Source organism: Protopterus annectens, chromosome 4.part1 (assembly GCF_019279795.1).
Source record: "Protopterus annectens isolate FY-2018-M chromosome 4.part1, PAN1.0, whole genome shotgun sequence".
Taxonomy (NCBI): domain Eukaryota; kingdom Metazoa; phylum Chordata; order Ceratodontiformes; family Protopteridae; genus Protopterus; species Protopterus annectens.
In genome coordinates this window covers 439339791-439366323 of record NC_056734.1, presented here as the reverse complement: position 1 = coordinate 439366323, position 26533 = coordinate 439339791, and the positions used below count along the sequence as shown (strand labels likewise).

At 38.6% G+C, this 26533-nt stretch overlaps 1 protein-coding gene across 2 annotated transcripts in view; it reads left to right on the top strand.

Annotated features, from left to right (window-relative positions):
• The window catches only part of SERPINE2 (serpin family E member 2), a 315644-nt gene extending 290186 nt beyond the window's left edge, over positions 1 to 25458 (top strand). For both annotated transcript variants that reach the window (XM_044070250.1, XM_044070251.1), the window contains exons 7-9: positions 17403 to 17489; positions 19479 to 19562; positions 21071 to 25458. In XM_044070250.1, coding sequence (XP_043926185.1) covers positions 17403 to 17489; positions 19479 to 19562; positions 21071 to 21108 — 209 coding nt within the window. In that variant the 3' untranslated portion in view covers positions 21109 to 25458. The remainder of the gene's footprint in view (positions 1 to 17402; positions 17490 to 19478; positions 19563 to 21070) is intronic.
• The last annotated feature ends 1075 nt before the right edge of the window (positions 25459 to 26533 follow it).

The following is a 26533-nucleotide window of genomic DNA, read 5'->3' as shown; positions in this document are numbered from 1 at the left end:
GGCCTCCCCATCATGGTAAGGTTTCATCATGTTAACATGGTACAATTTGTGCCCCTGCCTCCTGCCTAGCAGTTCCATCATGTAATTAGCATCACTTACCTTTCTTACCACATTGTAGGGTACCTCCCAAGCTGCTTGCAGCTTTTTGTGTCTGACAGGAATGAGAACCATTACCTGCTGCCCTACAGCATACTCTCTAGCTTGAGCATTCCTGTCATACCATACCTTTTTCTGTTGTTGGGCTTCTGTCAGATTCTCCTGGGCCAAGCCCATGAGTTCCCTGACCTTGTCCTGAGATTTAGGACATATGCCACAACAGACTCCTTGTGAGGTTCACACTTACCTTCCCATTCATCTCAAATTAAATCTAAAGGTCCCCTCACCCTATGCCCATACAGCAACTCAAAGGGTGAAAAACCTGTGGATTCCTGGGAAACTCTCTGTAAGCAAACATATGGGGCAAATATTTGTCCCACTCCCTCTTAAACTGGTCTGCAAATGCCAGTAGCATGGATTTGATTGTAGAGTTTATCCTCTCAACAAGACCATTAGTCTGGGGATGGTAGGGGGTGGTCTTCATGTTCTTTACCCCACAGTACTTCCACAGATAAGCCAGCAGGTCTGACATGAAATTGGCACCTCAGTCCATCAGTATTTCTTTTGGGAAACCTACCCTGCTGAAAATCTCTAACAAAACATTTGCCGCCTTTTCTGCCTCATTGGAGGACAGAGCCACCGCCTCAGGGTATACTGTAGCATAATCCACTACCACTAGGATATACTTTTCCCTGTGGAACTTGGGCTACTCAGAGGCCCCACAATATCCATATCTACCCTTTGAAATGGCTCCTCAATCACAGGCAAAGGCATCAAAGGAGCTCTCATCTTGTCTCCTGCCTTGCCTACCTTTTGGCACTGCTCACAGGTCCTGCAGTACCCGGTTACATCTCTGGAAATTCCAGGCCAATAGAAGTTCTGTATAATACGTCTTTGTCCATTTTATGCCCATATGATCTGCAAAGGGAATATCATGGGCTATGGCTAGAAGCGCCAGACGGTAGGCTCAAGGCACTACCAACTGCTGTATTCTCTCACTTTCTAGTCCTCCCTCAGGGGTCCACTCTCTATACAGTAGCCCTTTGTCCGAGTATACAGATTCCCCCTTCACTTGAGAATCCTGTGCCTCCATAGCTACCTGCCTCAGGCCTTGCAATGTAGGGCCTGAGAGCTGACCCTGTCTCAACTCTCTCTTCCTAACCCTTTCCAGCTCCCCTTCCACAGGAAGTCTGGCATCCTCTGACAGTGGTGCCTCACTGTCAGCCTGGGTATTACTACTCACCTGTATCTTTGCAGTCATTCTATCCAAGGGAGCATCAGTACCCACAAGCAGCTGAGGCTCACCTTCAGTCTCACGTCCCTCCCTGAAGTAACCACCTCACCAGTCCTGGCTGTAAAGTATGCAGTCTCTCTGGGACTCCCCCAGGCTACCAGACCCACATGCTTGTCTCCTAGCTTGACTGCGTGTAACTGCATAAACACATGGTACTGCCGCATCCAAATCCTTCCCTACAGGACATCTGCAGGATGGTAGTTCGGTAATCCTGTTGTCTCAAGACAACCTACTGTTTGCATTTTGTCTTTCCCACTTACTGGCGCTCTCACTTTTTGTTCCCCACCTTGCCTCAGTGGAAAGTTGTATGCCACTTGGCCCCACTGGTTGCATTCAAAATATTTAACCCTAGGTCTTGGACATGTACCTGGAATAGTGGGTTCCCTTGCTACTGACAGATTCTGTTGGGGCAGTCTGTGCTACCAACCATGGATTCCTTTAGACCCATGAGCAGTACTGAGGGTCCCGTGCCTATGCAGGGATGCCCTGCTTGTTAGGTATAGGTCTCCCTTCTTCCCCACCTCCTCTGAAGTAGCACATTGTCTCTCAGCTAACCAGATCCTCATATCCTCAGGCAAAGTGCTAAGGGCTTGTTCCTTCACCAAAAGATCTGCCAGCCCTTCAGAAGTGTTGACCTGACATCCACTCACCAACCTGTGAAAATAAGTGCTCAGTTCAGCAACATATTCACACACACTCTCATCTGCCTTGCGTCTATGCTCAGAAAACTTTTTCCTATAAGTTTCAGGCATTAGCTTAAAACATTCTAGCAAGTGATTTTTAGCAGCAGTATAATCAAAACATTCACAATCGGCAAGTTTAGACAACGCAGTTACAGCTTTACCATGGAGGAAGGGGGTCAGGAACCATACCCAGAGCCTTTGGTCAACATCATACTGTTTACATACCCTCTCAATCATATGAATGAAACTATCAAAATTATCCCCCTCTTTAAACTGCAGAAGAGATGTACTGACCTTTTGTGCTTCTGGGGTCCAGTTACTTCCTTCCTCATTACCTTCATGACTCTGGCGAAGAGTCAGCATCTCCTTCTCGTGCTGCCTGTGCCTCTCCTTTTCCTCAGCTTCCAGGTGTAGCAGTTTTCTCATTCTCCTCAGCCTGCAAACATCGTAGTTTCTCATTGTCCTCACTCTCTAGATGCCTCAGTCTCTCAGCTGCTTCTATTTCCATACACCTGGCCTCCATCTCAAGTCTCTTTAGCTCCAGATGGATTTTTTAAGTCCTCTGCAGAAAGGTTGAGCTTGTCCATTCTCTTAGTGTGGTACATCTCCACTGCCAGTCTGATAGTCCTCCTGGTTGCTGTTTTCTGATGCAGCTGTGTGACCAAAGCTGCAGTCATGTCTGCCTTAGTCAGGTTTCCATGCACCAGTCCCCTAGCCTGGCACATCTCAGCCAGCTGGCTCCTTGTCAGCTTTCCGTACTCCTCAGCTGACATGCTGCCCGCTCTCCCTGACTAACTAAGCTAACAAAAGCAGTAAAACAATTGTGATCCGAAATCTGAGTATTCACTGCGTGGCTGGTACAAAACACCTACAGTGATCACTGTATGCAAGCTACAGGAATTCACTCTACCCACACCACTACAAGCCAATTAGTATTTGCCAACCAATTAATATGTGGTGTGGCTATCACTCCACTTCCAAACAATTAATATTTGACACCTATGCACTGGCCCAGAAATCAAGGAGCCTCAATCCTCACCACTAACACCAGTGAGGGGTGTCCATACAGGGAAAGGATAATAAATACACACACAGTAAAGTCCAATTTCCCTTAAGAGAACACAGAGATCACAGTCATTCTGGGGCTGGTTTCTCCCTTTCTCTCCAGGTCCCCAATAAGACACTCCACTGGCACAGCTATAGGGTCCAGATTTCAGCCTAGTGGGCAAACTAAAACCTCCAGCACCCTCTTTGTCCAACCAGTGCTTCATGTCCCTGCCCAAGTAGCTGACACACACATACACACACTTTGAGATAAGAGTTATAAACAACCACACAGACCCTCCTGGGGAAGGCTGGCACAGGTTCTCCAGCTGTGCCCCTTTTACCCAGACTATATGGTAGAAATCACTGCCACCACCCAGCTAATATTTATCAGCTACTCAAAGGCCCTTATTAAAGGGTGTCCAATTATTACTATGCAATATTATTATCAAAATGGTAAGTGTGACTGAACAGCAAAGCTTATTTGGAGTGACTTGGTACAGTATCACTATGTATATGCAATGTACTCTTAGAGATTAAATGATCTCTACACAAAGCAGCCACAGTTGAAAGGTTTAAAAATATTTAATAAATAATAAAAACACAAGACAATATGTCTTACTGCACAGTTCTAGTCAAGAGTTCAGAGATCACAGAGAAATGTTTAAAATAATACAGTAGAAAAGTTCTGACATCACAGAAAAGCAGTCTAATCTTCCTAATTCCTAGCTATGTCTAAGAGAAACACTAAAGTCTAAGATCCTACTTGCATACAGATTCAGGCAGAGTGGTGAGTTGGATGTTCTCAAGACAAATGTTCTAATGTTCTCAATCTTTCTGTTCTTAAATTGATAACATAGTACCACTGATTCATTTCAGATTATATAATTTATTTCTAGTTCCCAGGCTAACAGACTCTCAGAGGTTAATAGCCTTTGATCTTGCAGCTGGTCAGGAAGCCAGAACAATAAAAGAAATTATACATGCAAATTCTAGCAAGTAACTCTGGTCTTGAGACAGTAGCCAGAATTCCTTCATCCAGACATATCGGCTCCAAGCCCTGAGCTCAAAGACAGTCATGAAATGCTTGACTTATCAGCTTTGTTACAGCAGAGTGCACTGTTACATTTTTGCAGTTGCACATTTAACACCATTTTTTTTCCCATTTAAGAGAACAAGTCTGTGGTTTATATTAATATTTACAAATGACAGAATTATATACAAAATTCTATCTGGCTAGGCTGGCAGCCTTCACCTATCTTCGCAACCTCCACAGAAGAGGTAAAGCACTGTCAATTGATGTAGACTTGCAAAGTATTCCAACAACCCCAGTTTTTCCTCTAGACCTGCATTTATACCGGGAGAGAGGTATTATGGAGATGGAGAACTGCTAAGGTGTTTGGTAGTGGTTTTCCTGAGTCCTCATACAACACCTCCCAGTATGCCCATTCCACATGGTGCTGGCAAAGCATTTCTTACTCTAGTTGCCTGTGGTAAAACAGATATCCGAGTTTGTCCTTGTTAAAAAGCTGAAAGCTGGCACCTAGGACAGCCAAGTCCTAACTGTCTGAAAAGTCCATGTATATGAGAGCTACTGCTGGCCTAGCCACCTCCTGCAGACTAGTCCATTTCATAAGAATTATTAGTCACCTCTTTGTAGAGTGTTGTGGAGCCATTATCATTTGGCAGCAATGAAGGCTTCTTAAGCATTTGGGGAGATTTTGCCATTTTCTCTTTTTGATCTCTGCAACTTGAACTGTATGTGAGGTTCTGTGTGGTCACACTCCAGTCTTTGTTGCTTTTTACTGGATGTTGCCAGATGTGTGGGTGTTCCACAAGAGTTGTCATCTCTTTTGACCTGGGAAACTTGTCTTTTCAGTATAAAGTGCTTTTCTATGGGTGTTTTCAAACTACAGTGCTCTGGTGGTGGGGACATTGCATCAAAAGGGTCTCCAGATATTCCCATACCTGGATAATTGGTGGTTGATAGCTTCTGTCAAAGAACCCATTGTTAGCAGTTTTGACCATAGTGCAATCACTGGGGCAGTTGTTAGTTTGGAGAAGTATCCTATGATCCCATTGCAGAAGATGTCCTTTAAGATGGAAAATGAACACCTTTCTCTGCTTCAGGTTCAGAATTATTTCTGTGCTTAACCACTGAGCACATTAGAGTGGAATAGACAGAAATGTTACATGAAACAAATGTGTGAAACAATCAAAGATAACAATAAATAGTAGCTAACTGAATCTTAAGTAAAAGCCAAGTTAAAAAGGCTGGTTTTAAGGGAATTCGTATGGCAGGTGAAAGTGGAATGATCTCCAGGCAGTTGTTATAGTAAATTTCTAAGTTGTAGCATCTGAAAGATGAAGAACAATCTCTAATTACTCATGCAATGTTCTGGAGACTACTAGCAACCAGCTGCAGGATGGTAAAGTACAACACCCATGGGTGACAGTAGGGAGCAAGAATTTGTTTTTAGCACCTCTTTTGTTGCATTCCTCCATTGAGGGACTAATGCTTATCTGGTCTCCTGTGCTGTGATGCAGAAGTATGCTACAGCTTGTATCATTTTTCTCCTGTTGCACTTAGCAGCAAGATGAATTGTCATGAGCCTCTGTGCAAGGTAGTTGCAGTTAATGGTTGTCGTGTAAAATCTACCAGTCCCTGTCAGATGTGCTGCCTGTTTAATATTTTTACTGGTACTTCCTAGACTAGTGAAGGGCTTCATCATATTGGAGGTGAGTTTTGAGTTTCTGCAGGTCCATGAGATCAGGAAGCAAGCTGTGTTTTTTTTTTTCTGCTTGTCTCAGAGTCTCTCATGACTGCAACATATCTGGCAGATTGGTAGACCTACTTTAATGTGGTCCTGGTCTCAGAAATAAGGAGCCACTTCAAGAAGTAATTGCATATAAATCTGCTGGTGTGAGAAATTTATTTACTGGCCCTGTAAGATCTGCAGTGCTTTTTGAAGTCAGGCTTTCAAGTGATGTGGTATCTAAGCAAACATAGGGTGTTCAATTGTATCTCCTGTGCCTGAAGCTGTTAGGTTTGAGAGTTTGTCACCGATCAGGATCCTCGCCATGTTTTAAGGAGCAGCACAAATTCCCTGTCCTGTTACTGCAGTTTCATCGCAAACATCCTCGTGTGTGTGTGTGTGTGTGTGTGTGTGTGTGTGTGTGTGTGTGTGTGTCTGTCTGTGTGTCATCCCATTGATTTTTATCTGCAGCCCAAAATAACACAGTTCTTCCCAGTTTCTGTTCTGTCAAAACAGCAGAAAGGAGATGATAGTAGATGAATTGTCTTAATTGGACTGGGATATTCTGGTATACCTTTCAGCCATTTCATTCTATCCCATTCCTTGTCAGTTGCTCGCAACATTCAAAGCAGAAAGGCCAAAGCTCAGTCTGGTTAACATCTTAATGGTCTAGGAGGACTTGTTTTAAGTTGTGTGGCTTTTGGATATACAAAAGGTTATTTATCACACTGTGTGTGGTGAGATTATTTGCTCTGTTGTAGGATGACTGCCTTCAACCTAAACTTGACTTCTTTAATAGACCAAGTTATCAGAAGTAGCTTGTTAATTTGTACAACCTCTCATTGATTCCCATTCATAAAAGGAGCTATTTTATGGAGCTTGTGCAGGCATGGAATATACAGCACTGTTAGTTTTACATAATTTCAGCTGTTTCTTTTCTGCTTGGTTGCGCAGTGTTAGACTTGCTGTATAGAAGTGGTAGGGAGTGTGAGACGCAAAGCCTCTTGCATGAAATTTTACTCTGGTATACTTTAGTCTTCCTTTTTTTCTCTCTTACATTTGCTTTTCGTTACACTGTTTGATGGGTGGTATTTTTCATTTGTGAGGTCTGTTGACAAGGAAGATTCACTGACTGTTCCCACAAGTAGTTCTACAATTAAATGACTAGACCAAGATTAGCCTCTCCAGGTATTCCACTGGAGAGTCTAGAGGTCCTGAAAGAAGCCAGCAGATTTATACCACTAAGTGGAAATGGTTCTCATTTTAAACAATGAATTTCCTTTCCTTCTCAGTTTGTGAGATTTCCAGTTTTTGAATGTTTTCTTTATTCATTTGTTAACTATGCAAGCCCACTAGGCGCAAATGCTTCACTTGAGGATGGCCTAGGCATGTACTGCCTGAATGATGTGGACAGAATTGTACAGTTTACAAGGGAGATTAATGGAAATGGACTCCAGACTACAGGATGACTCTCTAGCATTTCATCAAGTTACTCTCCATGCTGAACTACACCTCTTCATCCTGGGCATCAGTTAATCCACAGTCAGAGTAGTGTCTTAACCACAGAGTCATGGCCTTTTTAAAAAGATAACACTGTCAGTCAGTATAGACTGATTAAGCGGTTTCTGAAGGGAGTCCTGCATTGCTATCCTTCAGTGCAGAATCCATTTTATCATTGGACTTTGTACTTCCTGGTTGATGAAGCTCAGCTGTTCACCTTTTAAGCCTGATGGCTCAACAGGTTTGAAATTAACCTTTGGAATACTTTCTTTCTGGTTTTCAGTTATGTACTTTGCAGATTTACGAGTAACAGACTTTATCTTTCTGGATGATGTTCCTCAAGAAAACAGTGGTTTCTCTCTCATTTCTACAGTTTATTTGGGTTTCTAATACCATGACGAGAATGGACACTATGTCAGGGTATGATTAAAGTTCATGAAATTAGTATTGTTTCAAACTTTGATGTTAGCCAAAAGTGCTCTTCGCAGCAGCCACAATGGGCCCAGAACTGGCTCCTCCTGAAATTCTTATGGAGTTACATGCATGTAGAGGTTCACTGTAGGTAAATTTGCATTTCTTTTTAGATGACTCTTCATTTCTTCCAGTCAGAATGTGTTCATCTTTGTGTTCTTCCCAGGAGTACATTCCAAGAGGAGTGTATCCTGCATATATTGGATGTTTATGGCAAGCTGCAGTTTCACTACATTAAGTGCCTGAGATCAGGAAGCAGGCTGTCCCCCATCCCAACCCCATCCTAGTTAATGCAGTTGCCAGGCAAGTTCTATCCTAACATATTACCTTCTGTATTGTACTTTGTCACCAGCCAGTCAACTGACCATTAATAGATTATGCCAAAGCTCCTTCTTTCAGTGGTAGCCATCTAATAATTCAGAAATGTACTTAAGGCAAATATCTGAACCATGCGCACTCCATTATGAGTATATGTAAAGAAAGAAGCACAGCAACGTAAGTGAAACGACATAGGTTTTGTGTCAATATTTAGGCAAAGTACTTTTATATAATTTTTTAATGTTTTATCCTTCTCCTAGGTTGAGATTGACATTTACACTAAGAATGTAAAAGCGTTTACTAGAATTGCAGTTTAAACCTCCACTCCAGAAGTAAAGTTTCTTTCACCACTTCTGTGTCTTGGAATTAAGTCTTCTGACTTTTTCAGATGGCCCTTTTGGTTCCTAGGTCGTTGCCACATAGATGTTTGGAACATCCAGCATTCAAGTAATTTTTAATGGTTTTCAGTGTAAGATGCAGAAGATATGTTTTGTACTAGCCTTAACAGTTAATATTCCTTTAAAGGCCATACTAAAATCAGTGCATCCTTAATTTTACATATGCCTCCTTATATTGGGTCTGGGCAGCAGTTAGTAAGAGTTTGCTTGATCCCTCAAGCAGACAGAGACAGGCACTCTTTTTTTTTTTTTTTTTCTTATAATAGGAAAAGTAAGGGAGCATAAGACCAGGTATTGGTAGAGCATCCTCCACCTGAATCCCCCCAAAAGATGACCATTGTCATTTCACTGCTTATGAATGTTTATATTATCAGTGATATTTCAACTTCACTGACTGTCAAATGAAGCTGAAGATACATTCTGTTGAACTGGTAAGGTTCATACACTATCATTTCTATGCTTGAATACATAGGTGTTCAGACCTCGTGCTTCAATGTTTAGGTGTTCAGTCCCCTAGTATAGTCTCTATGGTCAGATTTGGGGTGTATGTTGCTCACACAAGTCATTTTTCTAAACTGAGAGTCATGGGGAACTCCAGAGCACATAGTGGACACTGGTGTCCCTAGGAGGGTTTGTGTACTAACTTGTAGTTGTCTATGTAGGTATGGGCATTTATATTTAAATGATTTATCCTCATGGTAGCACATTACAGAATTTAATTTCCTGGTAACACAGGGCTTTGTGCAGGCACAAGTGTGTCACAGACAAGTGACAACTCCCCGTGTGCATTATCCTACAGGAGGCCTGGCACTGGTCTCCCTACACCTGTCTGTCACTTGTCACACACCTGAACAGGCATGCATGTAAGCTGCTCCTTATTTGGAGTTAGCATGAAGAGGGTTTTGAGTCAAATTGGACATGGATCTTTCCTTTGAAAATGGACAAACATAATGAGACGTCCGTCTTTATAGTCCCCACCCCTGGATGGGGTCCCATCTTTTGGAGAAAATTTCATTCTTGTGAAGTCTACCATGAACTGGTACTTAGCTTCTGTTTCATTACCGCAAGTAAGCTTAACCAGTATTTGGGCAAGATGCCTGAGAAACGTTGATAGTTTTCAACATGAACATGTTCTTAAGGACATTGTTTTGGTTTCCTAGAACCACACAGCATTCCATCTTCCTGCTTCTAAGAAGGTTGATACTGTCTGTAAAAATCTGGTATAGTGAATTGAAATCCTTATAAAGCACCCAAGAGTAGGTTTTAGACTACTACTTCAGTGAGCTTTCGCATGAACCCACTGTAATTTTGATTATTCTGATGCTGTTCCCATGGTGGAAACATCAAGATGTGCTTCACCAGCTGGCATGGCTTAGATTTTCTTCTCCTTTAACTAAGAGTTGAGGCAAGATATACTGGACACACATTTCTGTCATGGTCTTGTTTCCTAACCTTGTTAGAACATAATGAAAGACCTGCAGAAGATATTTTCTTTGGCCATCATGAATAAATCTCTGGGATATCCCCCTGCTTCCTCCTGTCAGACCAGCTGTGCCCTTGGAATTAAGAACCCCTCTTATGCACTGTTAAAAGTGGTGAAATGCCATGCAGTCTTGCCTCCTACAGAACCACCTTTTTAAGTCTACTATTTGACAAGACTGTACAGGAGGGTCTGCTGTAGTCCTAACTGTCCTATCACTAATGCATATGGAAGGTCATTTTGGAAGAAACCCAACTTGGAGACCCATCACTAGGAACTAGTGAATTGTTGACTTTGACTGAAACAGTTGTCTTGCGACTTAGGTTCTCCTCATGAACAGTTCTTTTTAAAGACCATTTGGTCTCCACAGAGCTCTTTATACAGGCTCAGATGTTACTTATGAAAGGGATTGTAAAGCATCCTTTGGAAAGAGGAGAGGGTCTCTTATTCTTGTTCTTTTTGTTCCCAGCTCCTTTTCTTTCTGAAAAGAGTGGGGTTTCCATCCCATCATTGATGTCCACATCATTACATTGTCTGTGAAGTTGCAGATGATGATTGCACAAGGGATTATGCCTCTGTTTATGCAGGGGATGCTGGAGATAAGAATAGCAGTAAAAGCTTGAACGTGACTTCTCCTCTTCGCTGTAGGCAGTCATCACTTTTAGAACAGTGTGTTGCTCTTTGCTGTGTCATCTTTGCACACAGTGTTTTTCAGGCTTCTGGCAATGATAGCAGACAGCTTTACTGCAAAAAAAAAAATCTAAATCTTCAATTATTTGGATGGTTTGATTTGGCTGACCTCATCAAATGACTGCTTAGTAGTGTCCCTTTCCTTTGTTCTTCCATTAGTTATCTGCAAACTAGGAGGATTTGATTGCTACTTGCACTGAATTTTGTTACCAGGAGGCTAATCCCTCCTTGGCCATTGCAGTCAAGGGGCCCTACACCAGAGGCATTGCAATTGGTTGTGCAGGTGCCACTTGTCATTGGCTGTTGGTTCCCACCTTTACCAGCACTACTACTGCATGAGTCTTAATGTTAAAAGGTGGCCCTCTTTTGGCCCCCTCACTGCTTTAGGACTTGGCTGTCTTGATCCCTTGACATTTTGGCCATTCTGGTACATGATTTCTTGGAAGGCGCAGTGTTTGGTTATCTCAACCATTGACTCGCTGCAGAGGACCATTTTAAGATACAGGTAGGTAAATACTCAGCATATCAGTTGATTTTCAAGTGGACTTTCTGAAGTAGGCACTTACTACCCTCTCTCCATCCCCTATACTTAGACAACCCTTTCACCTGTCTTGTGAACAGATGCCACAAAAATCCAGAAAGTGTGATTAATGTTCTTTATCTCTTACTTGTGTATATATTCATTTAATTGAGCTGGGGTCAGAACTGGAAAGCACAGGGATTTCTACTCCCTCCTGTATCCTACTGTTAAGGCTTGTGCTGGTCAGAGATGTACCAAACTAAAATGGCAGGACTTCTAAGAAGTTTATGTTGAAAGAGAATACTTGGGAAACCCAGTTAATTTCCATTATGGAGAATCCTCTCCAAGATCAATTGTTACAATGAATACTCTCATATATGTTCTGTGATGAGATGGCCTTCTGCGGTGGGTATTTTCACCCTTTTCACTACATGCATCAGAGAGTCCAGCTAGGAATATTATAGGGTAATAATTATATAACCTGGTCTCTTAGTTTGCAGGTGATGATCCCCATGTCTGATGGATCAAGTTCTTTTGGACCGTGGGGATGGATACACGGTGTCCTACTGGCTTAGGAATATACTGGAAAATACTGGCATGCACTGGAGGGGAACAGATTCAAAAGCACAAGAACATCAACTTCTATATGGTCAATATATATTGCACCACATATTTATTTTATCTCTTGCAGTCCTGTAACACTGACACTGATGACTTACTAGCAAAAAGTATGGGTGAAGCTAACATCTGAATGCTTTTTGTATTCTCCATGGTAACAGTGGTTACCCAGAAACAGAAAGGGATAAGTCTTCCTGATATTAAGTTGTAATTACTAGATAATTTGTATGGCAGATGATCCATGTCTTTTCCTTCAAGGCCGACTCCTACAACATATAACATCCATGGGTGGAGGTTAAAATGGTAGCACTGCAAATCTTCAGACTGATCTCATTAGCCTGTCAGACTTTGAATAGAGAAGATGTTCTCAAGAACAAGACTTTGGGGTCAGACTGAATCTGACGAGTATTACAAGGCGACTGATGTAAATCCTTCCTGATCAAGAAAACTTGCCTGTTCTTGCTAGTTTGTTAGTACTGTTGTAAACATGAAGAAATTCTAACTTCCTGTACCTGCAGATCTTCATGCTAATTCTGTGCAATTCTGATAAAGGCCACTGAGGATCCAGCAATTTGTTCAGTGTAAAGCTGAAACAGTTTTAATTTCTAGGTAATACATAGTAGTTTGTTTACATTTAGTTTACATTTCGTTGATCCTGCTGGGCTTTCAGAGGGAACTGAAGGAATAAACCCAAATGCAGTGGTAGTTTTAGTCAGAATCTTTAAGAAACATTTGAAAAAAACAAACATTTTTTATTAGCATAAGCAATTAAGACATGCAAGTGTTGTGTATATATAAAAAGTCAGAATGTACCTCTGCTAGTTTTCTTCAGCTCTGACTTGTACTGGCAAATAATGTTGGCTTCCCTGGAGGTTGTTTGGATAAGCATATTCAGAGTTCGTAATGAAAGTGTTTCAACAAAGCATGGCCTGAACGCATTAGTCACTGCAAACATCTGACCATTGTAAAACTGAAACCTCATTCAGTGAAATGTATGCTTCCAGGTCTTCCATCTGAATGTATGGTATCAAACTAGGACACAGAACCGCATTTGGAAATCAAACTAGGACACAGAACAGCATTTGGAAATCTGAAGAAAAGTAAAACAAGTCGGTTTAGATCCTAAACCATTCTAAACAGAAATGTTGATTATGAAAATCTCAGAGAAGTTGTCTTGCTGTTTTGTTGCAAAGATGAAGCACAGCAACATAAGTGGAATGACACAGGTTTTGTGTAAATATTTAGGCAAACTGCTTCATGTAATTTTGGAATGTTGTATCCTTCTCCCTGGTAGAGATGCTTAGGATGTTTACACTAAGAATGTAAAATGTAAAAGCACCACTTGAATTGTTTGAAAATCCAGCCTTAGCCCACCAGCCTACCACCACGGTTCTTTCCCAGTCTTCCCATAATGATTACTGCCCCACTTAAATTGGTTGTTACGGTATCCAGTAGCTGTAACCCAGGCATTGTTGCGGTGTGAGCCATCTTTATAGCTTCATAGATTAAAGTTAGGCTGTAGATCCGGAGGACCACACTATCCCAAAATTATAGGCAATCCTTTTTATCACTAACTTATACTGAGATTCAACCTCTTTCACTGACTGCTTTAGGGGGGAGACCCAGGGTTTATTTACAATTCCACAACAAAAATGGAAAGCTTAAGCAGGTAAAACTGAGTCAGGTACAATAACAGTACAACTGAATGAAGAAACCAGTTCCAGGAAACACAAAAAAACAGATAAATCCCTTTTATTTATTAAAAAGCACAATGAGCTTCCAAGCCTTCATGAAATGCTTTGTCAAGTTATATCACACAAGAAAAGGACCCAACACCTTGTATACTGTTCAACTGTTCATTCAATCAATCTAGTAATTAACATTTACTTGTTTATGTTAATTTAAAATAGTTAAAATAGAGGCAATAAATAAAAAAGTAAAAAAAATGTTATTTATATATATAAATGGTTTACTTTTAAAATTTCGAAGTAGCATTGTATGCCTATGAAATATTCGAACTACAGATGTTCGAATAGTTCATATGTGTGCAAGCTAAATGATAGAACGTTATATTTGCGAATGTACTGTACATTCGCAAATATGAACGTTTGAAGGGATGTACAGGGATCACGGTACAGTGCAGTTAGGGAAATCCCTTTCCTCACTGTAGTGCGATCTCGGAGTTGGAATATATCATTAGGGGGGTGGGGGGCACAGACCCCCACAGGGGGGGATGCAGGGGGACTTGCCCCCTGCATAAATGGGATGTTAGGTGTACTAGTTAGGGAGTTATGTCAAGGGTGGCATTGCTGTTAAGTGCCGTAAAATGTTGTGTTTGACATTTTTGGCATTAACAGCTGGTTTTCGACATTAGGATCGTTAGGTAATGTGTACTTTCAGCTAATTAGCTCGCTGTTAAGTACTTTTTTTTTTTCGAGTTTCAGTATTTTAATAGTAAAATATATATATATATATATATATATATATATATAAGTTGTATATGTAATAAATTGTACGGATTAAAAACATTCATCCTTATCGTCTGAAATACTTCATTTTCAATAGTGGTTTCACACTATTTACAGCATTTAGTCCAGGGCTTCTGTCAGCTCTTTATTTATCCATTTGTCTTCCAAATGTTCAATTTGATATCAGAACTCCTCTTCTTAAACTAAAAAACTTGAAGTACCATAAATTTGGAATGTTTCACATCTGTTTCACTTGTATGTTTATAAAGTGCATTACTATCAAGTTTCCTTCTTATTTCTGACAAATGGAAACCAATTCATTCTTTTACCTTCCTATTTGTTTTGCCAACATAGAAGGCTGGACAAATATTACAAATAGAAATCTAGATTAAGTTCATAGTGTTACAGTCTGAATGTGAATTATTACTACATACATATTTGTTAACAGATGTACAAATGTGTTGCCTTTAAATATAGGTTTACAAAAACTACAATTTCTGCAAGGGAATGTACCCTTCCTTTGACTGAGTCATACCTCATTGGTAGTTTTATCTTGCTGCTTGTAACACAGTCCCTGCTTCTGTAGAGATTAGTCTGGCTCAGTAAAAGGATTTCCTAATGGTGAATTCTTGGTGATAAAAGGATGGATCTTTGTCATTGAAAGTGCCCAGGTCCCCAATAACTGTATCAGCTTTTAAAGGGACTTTATCTATGTGGAATGTGCATGGGTGTTCAGTTTTGCTTGCATATTAGTTCCTCCTGAAGAATCTGGAAGTCAGATGGGGAGTTAATGACAGCTCCAAATTTGTAATTGTTTGCAATGTTGGTAAGCCACAGGCCCTTGATTATGTTAGCTTTGCCATCAGAGAAATGGTCCTAGAATCGATCCCTGGGGTACTCCCCTGGTAATTGCTATTTTGGTGGAGAGCATGCTTCCAACACTAACAGACTGGGTTCTGTCCATTGGCAAGTTTACTATCTAGTGGGGTAGCACAGGGGTTATATTTAGTTTGGTTTGCTTATTCATGATGATAGAATACAAGATGGTATCATAGGCCTTTGCCAGGTCCAGCAGTGTGAACTAATTTGCCAGTGTCTAATGCATCAGTAACCTCCTGAAAGAAACCCACCAGGAGACAGAATTTGACTATAACAAACCCAAACTAGCTGGAGTCCAGGGCTTCTAGACTGCCTACGTCCTTGTTAAGTTGCATAATGATGATTTTTTTGCAGATAAATTTGGTGAGGCTTCTAGTTCTGTAGGTTCCTAGATCAGTAGTGGATCCCTCGCTAGTTCTCCATTCTCAGGCACTAATTGGAAAGCCTGCAACAGACAGCAAATTGTGAGTGCAAAATACAATAAAAGCAACTGCAATAAGTAATGGTTTCTTAAAGGCTACAACTATAAATTGGCATGGATGCCACAACTGCAGTTTTACTACAAATTTGCAAATCACAGCAAGGATTAAACTTCAGCTCTGAATACTGACATCTGAAAAAAGTAATGAAACAGAAAGTAAACACTATGCATACAGCAAAAGGGAACGCAACAGTGATTGATATGATTCTGTGCAAATGTTCTTAGATGCACATGACTGCACTTGAGCTTCCATAACAGTCCGCAACTGCAGTCAGTCCTTCTCAGCAGTGTGCGTGTGTGCCCAGTTGGATGTTGTTACCCTCCTAGTACAATACTCAGTGAGTGTCAGATTACAGAACCAAACCGTGCACATACTTGGAACTGATGTAAATAATTCTCAGTGGTGTGTAACCCTGATTGGAATACACAACACTTCCCAGATGTACTGGGGTTTGGTTCGGAGGTTGTCTGGTTAGATATCCAAGGGCATCTTCGTACAGTTGCAGCCCAGCAGAGTAGCGCAGCAAAACAATGTCCACAGACATCCTAAGTTTAAAGAGCAAGTCCGGGCACACAGGCCACTCAAACAATCCACTACTTTTGCAACCAGTAGCAAATTTCACCCAGAACAATAGCAACACCCCCAAATCTTACCAGGAGATAACTTGGGAAACCAGTTGTAAATTCAGAAATCCACTGCAACACAAAGAATACAGGTGAGTATTTAATTACATCAGCACTAGTGCACAGTAATTTAAGTGGAAAAACAAACTTTACTCAAAGCTTAACTGGGATGTAGTATAGCTGGGTCAAGAATGAAAAAAAATATGGAGTTTGCAAATGGCTCCTTCTCATCTTGAAAGGAGAGAGTCAAGAGGAGCATCAAATTAAATACGAAACAGATGGGTTTCCATCTCATTGGTCAGATATGGGATAGACTTGCTAAATGGGCACAGAATGGGAAGATTTAGTGCGCTTTCAGAAACAGGACTAGTAGAATGAGATACATAGTGCAAACTATGCATACCTGCTAAAAGCCATTAAATGTGAATCTAAGAATCTCCTGACTACAGTTAATGTAATCTGTAGTAGTCTAAAAATAGCACATTTGGAAGCAGGATTTTTTTAATGTGAGAATGTTTATTGGTGCTTGTAAATCATCGTGTGATGTTTTGGTATTTAGAAGTGAAGATGTGTTTTTTTTCTAATAAAGTCATAATTAAAGTAGACAAGCACTCGAGTCACATCATGTCACGTAGACTTTATTTCACAACCTTGATGTTATTAAGCAAGAAGAGAATATAACTGCAGTACAGTATAAAACTGGGTACTGTGGACTTGATAGAAAGAAATGTTAAGGAATTCCGAGTTAGTATCTATTTTGTTAATGTATTCAGGTGTTTGGTATTGACAGAAATATAGCAATGCTAACTTTGATGGTTATGATAACTAGCAAACAATATGACCACAGTAGGAAACTAGAAATTTAAACAGGAAAATGTTCTATAGCAGGAATCTCCCACTTATTTTTTTCTTAAAATTGCTTCCAAAATCTTCATCTCTTGCAAAGTGCAACATTTTAAGGGGTCCTTGTGGTAGTATATGAAATGTTCTGAATAAAATGTGAATAAAGCTCATGACATAGCTCTTGAATGCACCACTTTCTTGCATTTCAGTTTCATACTAATTAAATGTGTTTCATGTAGTGTCGGAGCAGCTTTATGTGTCTTATGCCCTGCAGAAGGCCAAAATAGAAGTAAATGAAGATGGAACTAAGGCATCAGCTGCAACAAGTAAGTAATAGTGTACATCATTTACACACTTTGCATCTTTTGATAACTTAATACATTTCTACAAGTATTCATGTCAGTTGTTCACCACTGGTAATTTTGTGATATTACTAAATGTAAGAACGAGTTACGAAAACAATATGCTTTGTAGCCTTACTATTATTCATGTAGTGTAGTAGTACAAATGTACTTTAATGGGATACAGATTTCTAATAACATCTGGTATTTTTATCCATTGTGGTTTGGGTTAACAAAACAAATACTAAATTCTTACTGATTGTTCCATTAAAAGAAAATAGACTGTGCTGCAAGACAAAAGTGCAAAGTAAATGAGTAAGTGCCTTAAGGAGAACAGAGATTGTAGCACTTTGTTTTATCTTATTTTAATTGGGTAGAAGTGCTGATCTGGTGACCTTTTTTCCCCGACATGAAATAGGTTGTAAAAAAATGTCATGCACTATACTGCATCGGTATATGCAAAAAAAAAAAAATGATGGATTATAGTATGGGAGTATATATAAGTATTTAAATCCAGTTACGATTAGCTTTTGTTTAGAATTCCAGTTTCATTTTCTGGTGCTGGGCACTCTTAATGAGTCCATAATCCCAAACTGGTTCCAGACTATTCTTGTAAAATATTTTTGGAAGAGCCTTTTTTCAGAAGTAAGAGTTGTGATCTGTCCTGATGCTACGTTCCTCATACAAAATCTATATATTTGTGGTACAAATTTAACTGGTTTACATAAGCTACATTTCTGAATTTAGCATATGAATCACCCCATTAGCTTAAAGGATGAAGTGTGTCATCTTTAGATTTAACTGTAGTGGAGCAGAATTGTAAAGAACAGCGCTGCTTCTATAATAGTCCAATGTATGTCAATAAGATACAATCCTGATAGCAAACTCCTTATCCATCAGGAAGAGATTTTATTTATTTTGTGTTAACCGGGTGAGAAAAATGGACTGCAGATCCTTTTTTTGCTGTGACCCAGGCCATATGTGCAAATACACAACAAATATAACAGTGCAGGTATCAACTCAAACAATGAAGTAAACGGTTTACAGTATGTAATCAGTAAATAGCATCCATTATAGTTAATATAATATACACTTGTATGTATGTGTCCAGTATAATAATGTCAAAGGTGAAATATATAGAGCAAATGATATTGTAACACTGAATCTGCGGAGATAGTAAGCAGTAAAACTGTAGCAACAAAACAATATACAATGAGTCAGTGTTAACAAATCAATGTACGTAATTATGTATAGTTTTTAGTGTAAAATAAATGCATATGTTATTAGTATGTATATTAGACCTATAATATACCATTAATTAGGAGCACATGTACTTGCCACTGCAATACCATGTAATACACAGTTATGACACTGAAAGCATGACAGATATAGCCTATAAGTTATGATTTTATTTGTAGTTATACATTTGCAATATAAATTTGAGAAATGGTGTAGTTTATAAAGATGGGTATGTAATTGGCATCAACAATTTGGATTTCAGTACTGCCTTGTAAACTTAGATAAAGTAGTATGATCAGCCTGCATACTGTCCCCAGAATGGGTATCAGAACTTAAAGAATTAACTCTGTAGTTAGCTGTACAGAACTTCAGTGATGCTTCTCAGCTGCGTAATGCATTTCATTCCACCCTCATCCACTTTTTTCAAACCACAAATCCTGCAATGTGGTTCCCATGGGAAAACCTGCCTTTCCCATCTTAGGTATGTGAAGAGGAGTGTATTTCTTTAGAAGTAGCTCATATGGGAAAACCTGCCTTTTCCATCTTAGGTATGTGAAGAGGAGTGTATTTCTTTAGAAGTAGCTCATATGGGAAAACCTGCCTTTTACATCTTAGGTATATGAAGAGGAGTGTATATTTGTAGAGGTAGCTCATACGCTTATTTAATGAAACAAGAAAAATAAAGAAAATGGTCTTAAGGAAATTAATTATTACTGTATTGTGATTTTATTCCAGCCGCTGTTTTAATGGCAAGATCGTCACCTCCATGGTTTATAGTGGACAGACCATTCCTTTTCTGCATTCGACATAACCCTACAGGTAATAGGATGAGTTCTCCTCATGTTAGATTTTATCTTTAAGTACCATTTTATTAAATATGGATTGTTGCTTGTAAAGAATGTGTCTGTGTTCATGCTTGTGTGCACACGTCTTCCACATCAGTTTCTTTTCTGGCTGCAGTTTAACTGGGTTATCTGTTATGCTTTGAACAAGTACTAAAAGTAGAAGACAGCACAGCACAGCTCCCTGATGGTGCAGTGTGTATGCATTCCAAGCTCTCACTAGACATTAAACACCTGCATAATGTCCAGGCCCTGAGGCTCAAAGCTCAGTGCAAGACAACCAGATCCACCTTCCATGAATTAGGGTCTGATAGTCCAGTAATTAACATAGATCCCTAACTGGATCCTTCAATGCACTGATATCTGGGATCGCGCTGGTCAGTGATAGACTCCACCAGATCTTCCTGAGCATGGCATTTTTGCAAGAAAAAAGGCATGTTTTTATAGGTGGAAAACTAGTGTCCATCCAAGGATTCATTAATTGGAGTCTAACAACACAATGGCTCTAGGCTCAAACTAACAAAGAAACATCTGAAGAAGCAGTTGGATTAACTGTGAAAACACTTACCTGTTTTTTTTTGTTTTTTTTTTTTTTTTTTAATAAAAGTTTCTTTCAGTTTGACCCTGGAGCCATCGTGTTGTTCAACTCTTGTTGTTTGCTGGATTCATTATTCTACTAAGTAGAACATTTCTCTGGAATCTGTGGACAGTTCTCTGTGAATTTATTTTGTTTGGTAGCTGGTGGCAGCATTTAGTGTCCATAGTACAAATAAAGTATCTTTACAGTTTAACTAATTGTTGACAGTGATTGGGCTGCACTCCTCCATTCAGCTACCTTGAATATTCTGAAACTGCCTTCCTTTGTAATAACTCTGACTTGCTTTAAATGAGCAGTGACGGTTACTGCAGTCCTCTTTTGTGATAATATTCCCATTCTCTGACTTTATTTATTTATTTATTTATTTTTTTTGCTATACTGGAATTGTGGATAAGTAGTCGGTATTTCCCATGTTTTTGCTGCCTAATTTAGATTTTGATTTATCAGTTTTATTCATGATGTATGCTAGCAAAGTCAGGTCAGTAGGAGTGTAAATGGTCGTACTGTTTTGCAGGTAGCTGTACATTACTTGTTTCTGTATCTCTACACATAACTACTGCCCAGGTACATGTTGAAGTTTCCTGAGACAACGGTGGATGATTATAATGATGTCAGTGAAAAAATGCCTAGAATTAATTTCTCAGAACTGGGTATGATATGAGGAACTCCTTGATTCTGTTTAAAATATACATTTCTTTGTGGGAAGGTTTGTATACAACATATTTCTGTGTGTTTGTGTTACTCACATTCATAGATAAATGTACAGAGTGGAGATTAAATGTACACGTGCAGAGGTGTGCAAAGTGATGTTAAAGTGAATCTCAAGACTGGAGGAAAACATTACGGTTATTTGCCATTTAATGTCTTTCGTGATTTATTCCTTTTAGGTTCCATTCTGTTTATGGGACAGATTACCAAACCATGAGGAGCCATTTCAGAAGATCTGAATAAATCTTCAAAAAGGGAGAGAAAACTACATCTTGAGTCTTCTTTCTTTGTAAAGCCCATTGATGTTCCTAATTCAGAACACATGTAACCTATTTTTTTGGAGTTTCTGAAATGTGCTTTTTTTTCTAACAGTCTGGACTGTAGTAATTTGAGTTGCAGCCGGTGCCAAGAATCTGTTTTGGATGTTTACAGCAAATGCCTGGGACCATTTCTTAAAGAAACTCCTTTTTTTCCTTTGAAAGTATCTTTGTACTACTGAATAATCTCTAATAAATGACACCAATCGATGGTGAACTTTTATTATGCATTTGTTTAAATGGGGGTATTTTTTATATTTTTTTATTTTGGGAGCAGAGGCTTGTAGATCTCATTTTTAAGTCTGATTAGATGTAAGTTCATCCGTTCCTCTTTTTCTGATAAGCCACTAGTGAGGCTCTTGCTATAATCACACAACAGTCTGTTTTTAATGTTTCGTAATCTTATTGTAGGAAATATGTATTCATTTACTAAAACAGTATTGACAAATGTTATTGGAATGTGAAGTTAGCCATGTTAATTCCCTTCTGACTGAATTACCAGTTGTAGGGGTTCCAGTAAAATGTTCTGTCAAATCTGATTGGAATTGAGAGTTCTTATTCATCTTGTTAGAGTAATAATCTGCACTTTGCTCCAACAATAGTAACTTGCACTTACTTCTTTTAAGGTCCTTCAGCTGCAATGACCTCCCTTTTTATTGATGTGGTCCCACAAATGTGGCACCTATCCCCCCTTCTTTGGAGAACAGAAAGACTGCTGCAGCCACTTTAGCCATATTTTGAACTGCATCTTGCCTGCTTTCCGATCATAACCCCCCCCCATGGCATTGTCTTCCTTTACTTTGTAGCATCTCTAGTTTCTAAGGCTGCAGTATTGACATAAAAACCTTTCATGGTGCTACTAGAGGATCACTCTTACAAGATAAAAGATAGGAAGGACAGTTGTAAAATCATTGCATTAATGTCTCTTGTGTAAACAAACTCTTCTTTGTGCTTGCCAGAGCTACACTCATCTCCTATCTTCGTAATACCTTCTTTTAGTACCCATTAAAGTCCCATGGCTGTAACCTTACCCCATATCTACCTATCTGGTCCTCATAACCTCAGGCTTTGTGACCCATTTGAAAGGAAATAATTGCATTATATCCCTTGACTTAGAAAATGCATACATAATGTCCCATAACTGTAAACTACAGGTTTTGTCTCCAATATCGTTATTGCAGTGCTGATTCTGCTTTGACTTGTCAAACGTGCATATCTGTATGATCTGTATAAGTAGATTCTAAAAGTAATTCAAAAGTAACTACTTTAAAATTTGTAAGTCTGTTTGCCATTTATATCATGGAAACAGATTCATAGAGCACAGGAATTATTCTGTACTTGCACAATTATGAGTAAACTACTTTTACCATTTGTATAATGGAAAATGCTCAGTGGAGCATAGGAATTCCTATGCATTCTCACAAAATTACTGGGTATATGTTTTCTAGGAAGCTCCTAATGATTTGTGGTGAGCAGAGGGAATAAATACAGTTTGGCTTGTGTTGTGTTTATTGTTTATAGCTTGAAGTTTATGATAAAGTCAAAGGAAATAACAGTACCAGCCTTCTTACCCCTGGCGTGTTTTATTTTATTAAACTACATCACTTTATATTACATGTTTTATAAGTTCTACAATAACAGTACTAGCCTTCTTACCCCTGGCGTGTTTTATTTTATTAAACTACATCACTTTATATTACATGTTTTATAAGTTCTACAATAACAGTACCAGCCTTCTTACCCCTGGCATATTTTATTTTATTAAACTACATCACTTTATATTACATGTTTTATAAGTTCTACAATAACAGTACTAGCCTTCTTACCCCTGGCGTGTTTTATTTTATTAAACTACATCACTTTATATTACATGTTTTATAAGTTCTACAATAACAGTACCAGCCTTCTTACCCCTGGCGTGTTTTATTTTATTAAACTACATCACTTTATATTACATGTTTTATAAGTTCTACAATAACAGTACCAGCCTTCTTACCCCTGGCGTGTTTTATTTTATTAAACTACATCACTTTATATTACATGTTTTATAAGTTCTACAATAACAGTACCAGCCTTCTTACCCTGGCGTGTTTTATTTTATTAAACTACATCACTTTATATTACATGTTTTATAAGTTCTACAATAACAGTACCAGCCTTCTTACCCTGGCGTGTTTTATTTTATTAAACTACATCACTTTATATTACATGTTTTATAAGTTCTACAATAACAGTACCAGCCTTCTTACCCCTGGCGTGTTTTATTTTATTAAACTACATCACTTTATATTACATGTTTTATAAGTTCTACAATAACAGTACCAGCCTTCTTACCCCTGGCGTGTTTTATTTTATTAAACTACATCACTTTATATTACATGTTTTATAAGTTCTACAATAACAGTACCAGCCTTCTTACCCCTGGCGTGTTTTATTTTATTAAACTACATCACTTTATATTACATGTTTTATAAGTTCTACAATAACAGTACCAGCCTTCTTACCCCTGGCGTGTTTTATTTTATTAAACTACATCACTTTATATTACATGTTTTATAAGTTCTACAATAACAGTACCAGCCTTCTTACCCCTGGCGTGTTTTATTTTATTAAACTGCATCACTTTATATTACATGTTTTATAAGTTCTACAATAACAGTACCAGCCTTCTTACCCCTGGCGTGTTTTATTTTATTAAACTACATCACTTTATATTACATGTTTTATAAGTTCTACAATAACAGTACCAGCCTTCTTACCCCTGGCATGTTTTATTTTATTAAACTACATCACTTTATATTACATGTTTTATAAGTTCTACAATAACAGTACTAGCCTTCTTACCCCTGGCGTGTTTTATTTTATTAAACTACATCACTTTATATTACATGCTTTATAAGTTCTACATTGTTAAATTGGTTGAACAGTATTACAAAAATAAGAGTTGCGAGGGTGGCCTAATGGCTAAGGTCTTTGTCTTACAAACATAAGGTGCAGGGTTTGAGTCTCACGAGGGATAATTGGCTAGGCTTAAAATGGCTCACAAGGGCAGTTAGCTTAGTACTAATCTATAAACCTATAAGAGAGTATTTATTGTTTTTCTAACTGCAATGGGCAAAATAAGATCTGCATCCAAGAATAAAATTCAGTGGTCATACACTCTATTATTGCAGCTACAGACTAGGTATTTGTGAATGTATTCATCACTGTACCATGAAAGTAAGGAACAGATGTGCATCTAAGAATCAAAATTTAAGTGCATCCACTATCTTGTGTCTGATAATGTTTTAGTCATGAATGGAGACCTGACGGTAGTAGGTACAACATGCTAAGAGATCACGGTTACTGGTGGATCACTGTTATTTTTACCTTATAAGTATTGGGAGGATTTCTAAATCCATATAAACACAAGCTAGTCATATAATATGAACTTTTTAAAAGACAATAATGTCTCAACTGTTAACTGTAGGGGAATATCAGACTCGCATACTGGCAATGTAGTAGGAGGAACAAGTTGCAGTAAATGACAAAGACTAGGAAAAATCACTCTGACAAAAAAAGCCTAACTTGTTTTCTAGATGGCTACAGTTTTGTCTGTTGACTAGTTTGCAATAAATATACAAAGTTAACAAATTTGCATTTGCTTTTAGGACTGATTAGCTGTCGTTAAGAACACTTGTTCTTGTATAACTCTACAGGGAAATTCATTATTTGTGACTAGATGAACCATGAAGAGAACACATGGTAGATTGATGTTATTTATACATTTGTATAAAATGGTGATGGGCAGGTTTACATGAACACTTGATTAACAGAAATCTTATCCTATGTAGTGTCAGCATATAGTAACTACTGTAACAGCTACAGCAAAAATGTGAAATTCCAGGCAGTGTTGTAGTACATGGGCATATCTTTAAAATGCTGTGGCTGTTCTAATGCTTTTGAGTAGGAGTTGTACATTGAATATGGCATGGAGAAACAAAAGATATGCTACGAGAAAATGTCTTCATAAATTCTTTTTTATTGGCAGACAAAACGTTGCAACATTTTAAGTACATGTTAGCAAAAGGATTATGTTTTATTAAAAAGTGGTGTGTATCTCTTATTTGGTCAAAACTGTTACAGCTGAACAAGGTTCTTTCTGGTTCGTCCTGTAAAGTGGGGTGCATTAATCAAATTGCATGAATTACTGTTGATGGAACGTTACCATTTTAAATGTGTTATCAGAATGAATAAAGTTTTCTGTTGTAGCCAGTAGTCTGTTTCATTTGAGTCTGTGTCTTTTATGTGATATAGAAGGATAAAGTATTCATGCACACTTGCTGAATCAAGTAATAACTACTGTAGCAGTTACAGGATCAGCTTAAAGTGATGAGTAATGTACATTTAAAGAACTTGCTCTGAGAGTATAATAAAGTTACATTTCTGTACGGCAGTGTGATATCTGAAGTGTCTTTGTAAATACATCTATACAGGTTCTCTGCAGTGGGCTGGATTCCTGTCTGGGACTAGTTTCTATAATTGGTATCCATTTGTTCTGTGTCCCTTCATTGGATTAAACAGTTATTGGGAAAATGAATATACGAAGGTGAAATTAGTTTCTTACCATTTCATGGAGCTATATTTGTCCATGAAAATGTTTATTCTTGCTATGTTTCCATAAACACTGAGTGATTTTTTATTTAATTTTTTTCCCGCGTTCATGCAGTGATTTTAAAGTGTCAGATACAACTGAGTAAAATATTTGACTCATTATGTTTTAGAGTTGGACTGTTAGTCCGTACTTCTATTGAGTTTCTGTTCTCAAAAATGTATTTGTAATGCCAGCTCTGTTGTACAGGGAAATTAAAGCCGTGGCAACAACCCAGATTAACTTGGCACTGATTAACACTTGGCCAATGAGGGAGTGTGTGTCTGGTATTGGCTCACCCATTTTGGGTAGGGGAAAGGCTAGGAGGCTTGATGCCTGTCAGAAGACTAGATAATTGTATAGGATCCTGGTACTCCTTGAAGACATCTGCAGACTTTCCATTGATTCTTCTAATACTTTGATGCATACTGACCAGAAGAAGTTATGAAAGTATTCACTATTAGCCTCAAAATCTTTCTCCATGAGTGGCAAATATTTATGATCACTGTGGCTACAAGCCTTATTTTTAAGAACAGTTTTTTCAGTCATTCACATTTTGACTTGACTATCACAGGATTTCCTACCATAACATAATGACTATACATGCTACTGTCATATGCGAAACAGCTGCTGAGCTGAAAATAACCTTTCTGAATGGGATGGGATAACCCATCTGCATTCTTGAGGCTGTTGCC